This window comes from Limulus polyphemus, unplaced genomic scaffold (genome assembly GCF_000517525.1).
Source record: "Limulus polyphemus unplaced genomic scaffold, Limulus_polyphemus-2.1.2 Scaffold3805, whole genome shotgun sequence".
Lineage (NCBI taxonomy): Eukaryota > Metazoa > Arthropoda > Merostomata > Xiphosura > Limulidae > Limulus > Limulus polyphemus.
In genome coordinates this window covers 1-2,403 of record NW_013669415.1, presented here as the reverse complement: position 1 = coordinate 2,403, position 2,403 = coordinate 1, and the positions used below count along the sequence as shown (strand labels likewise).

The 2,403-nt window shown below is 34.1% G+C and overlaps 1 protein-coding gene across 1 annotated transcript in view; it reads right to left on the bottom strand.

The window, feature by feature from the left end:
- Window positions 1-1,522, bottom strand: part of LOC106470072 (CUGBP Elav-like family member 4) — a gene marked incomplete at its 5' end in the record, with an annotated part of 60,782 nt that extends 59,260 nt beyond the window's left edge. Inside the window, one exon of the mRNA XM_022398616.1 lies at window positions 1,394-1,522. Within this exon, the coding sequence (XP_022254324.1) occupies window positions 1,394-1,522 (129 nt within the window). The remainder of the gene's footprint in view (window positions 1-1,393) is intronic.
- Between the last annotated feature and the right edge of the window lie 881 nt (window positions 1,523-2,403).

The window sequence follows — 2,403 nt, the reverse complement described above, 5'->3', positions numbered from 1 at the left end:
CTTTAGGTGTTATCTGTATAATAGTTTCACAGTCCGTGTTCCTTGCCTTTAGGTGTTATCCGTATAATAGTTTCACAGTCCATGTTACTTGCCTTTAGGTGTTATCCGTATAATAGTTTTACAGTGTGTGTTACTTGTCTTTAGGTGTTATCCGTGTAGTAGTTTCACAGTGTGTGTTACTTGCCTTTAGGTGTTATCCTTATAATAGTTTCACGACGAGTGTTCCTTTTTGTTATAAGAATACAGAGCTTGGTTTTATTACGTAAAACAGAACCCCAAACACTTCACCCACGCAGCATGTCTTTTGTGAAAGTTCTGCCTTCATATCTGATGCACAGTTATTTTGAGATACATAATGACAAGTAGGGTAGCACTACTGATAAGCCGACTTTTTTAGCCACGGCTCATGGAATGGATCTGAGTGTTGCTTTTTTTTTTTTCAAGTACAAATTTTTAGCTCATATCTCCATCTCTTGACCGATTTGAGAATTAATTACAGCCGCGGCTATTGAGGGTTCCTTCTTGTTTTTCCGAATTTTGTGCTGAATGGCATACTTCACTTCATATGCGTTGTTGACATCACCATATTATCTTATTTCTCGAATCATTCACTCATCTAGTTATTTACGTTTCGTAATACGCTACCGTTTAACATTAAGCTAGAACAATTAATCTGTCGACAACATACACTACCCGCACTCTGTTCCCACACCATAATTTAGGTCGTCTCCACGAAAGCGTAGGATTCTATATTTAGCTTCTAAATAACCATCACAATAACCACTTTCTGACTAATGCTCTATTCGCAGGCAGATCTTTGCCCGTACACTCTTCCCTGTAGCATCCTTTAAGTAATAAGTCCATAGTCCATTAATAAACTAAAAAGTTTGCGCACGCTCTAAAATCAATGCTTCTAAATGAGGAATATTTTACATCTCGCATGAATTTCCTGAGATAAATAAACGATTTTTCAGTACGGTGACTTTATTCCATGGAAAACTTGAGATATCCATTAATTTTGATCGGTAGATAGTTCTTAGGACTGAACTTTTCAATGAGAAAAATTTTCCTTTCGACAAACGGTCCTAATTAGTCAGAACACGATAATTCAAGATCCTTTCACAAAGTCTAACCGATATTATGATCCTGCTCTTGTTAAAGTCGAGAATTGACATTTCCCCTAATCATCCACTTCAAAAGTCTCCATTTCAGGAGAGACTTAACGATGAACATACGGGTCACGGATACTATAAGAGTCTCGGTTTACTCGACACAGCAGTATATGAGCTTTTTTAACAAATATTGCATTTTAGTGACATTTTGAGAGATTACATGAGAAAGGACTCATTTTCCGGGACTTCTAAGCTCCCAGCATACTCTGAGCTACACTTACCTTTACTCTGGCCATCAGGTCCCCGGAGGATGGTACACTCATCTATTGTTCCATAAGGTTGAAATAATTGTCGAACGTCTTCTTCTGTTTGCTGCTTACTGAGCATGCCCACAAAGAGTTTACGATCCTCTGTTCGAAAATAGATAAAAACAATTATATAATAAAAAATATAATATGTAGCCGCACTTGCAAAACGTAAATGTGTCTGACATGGATTTTTGTTATTATTAATTCATACCCCATAAAAGTTTGTTTTTTTTAAGCGATAATTCATAATTCCGTCACCAAAATAAAGATAAGACACTCTTTAAATTGAAATGCTTATCAATTAGAAAACAAATGTTGGACCAGAAATATCCGGCTTAACTCTAACTATCGTTACAATGTACTTGACTCGAGTCTAACATTTAGTAGTTAAAACGTTGATTTATGTCACTCTTTCTGGTACAGATTAGTTTAAACTGAAAGATGAACTCACATTGTCAGAAGAGGTAAGCTAATAATAAATATATTATTGGTTGTTTGACCAGTAGCGGGGATAAAGTTGGTGATTTCTTGGAAATTGACCAAGCATGTTGAACGTGAATGAACAACAATAATGATAAAAAAGACTTTACAACTCAGTAAACTACTGATAAAACAATAATGATAAAAAAGACTTTACAACTCAGTAAACTACTGATAAAACAATAATGATAAAAAAGACCTTACGGCTCAGTAAACTACTGATAAAACAATAATGATAAAAAAAAGACCTTACGCTCAGTAAACTACTGATAAAACAATAATGATAAAAAAAGACTTTACAACTCGGTAAACTACTGATAAAACAATAATGATAGAAAAAAGACTTTACAACTCGGTAAACTACTGATAAAACAATAATGATAAAAAAAGACTTTACAACTCAGTAAACTACTGATAAAACAATAATGATAAAAAAAAGACTTTACAACTCAGTAAACTACTGATAAAACAATAATTATAAAAAAAAGACTTTACAACTCAGT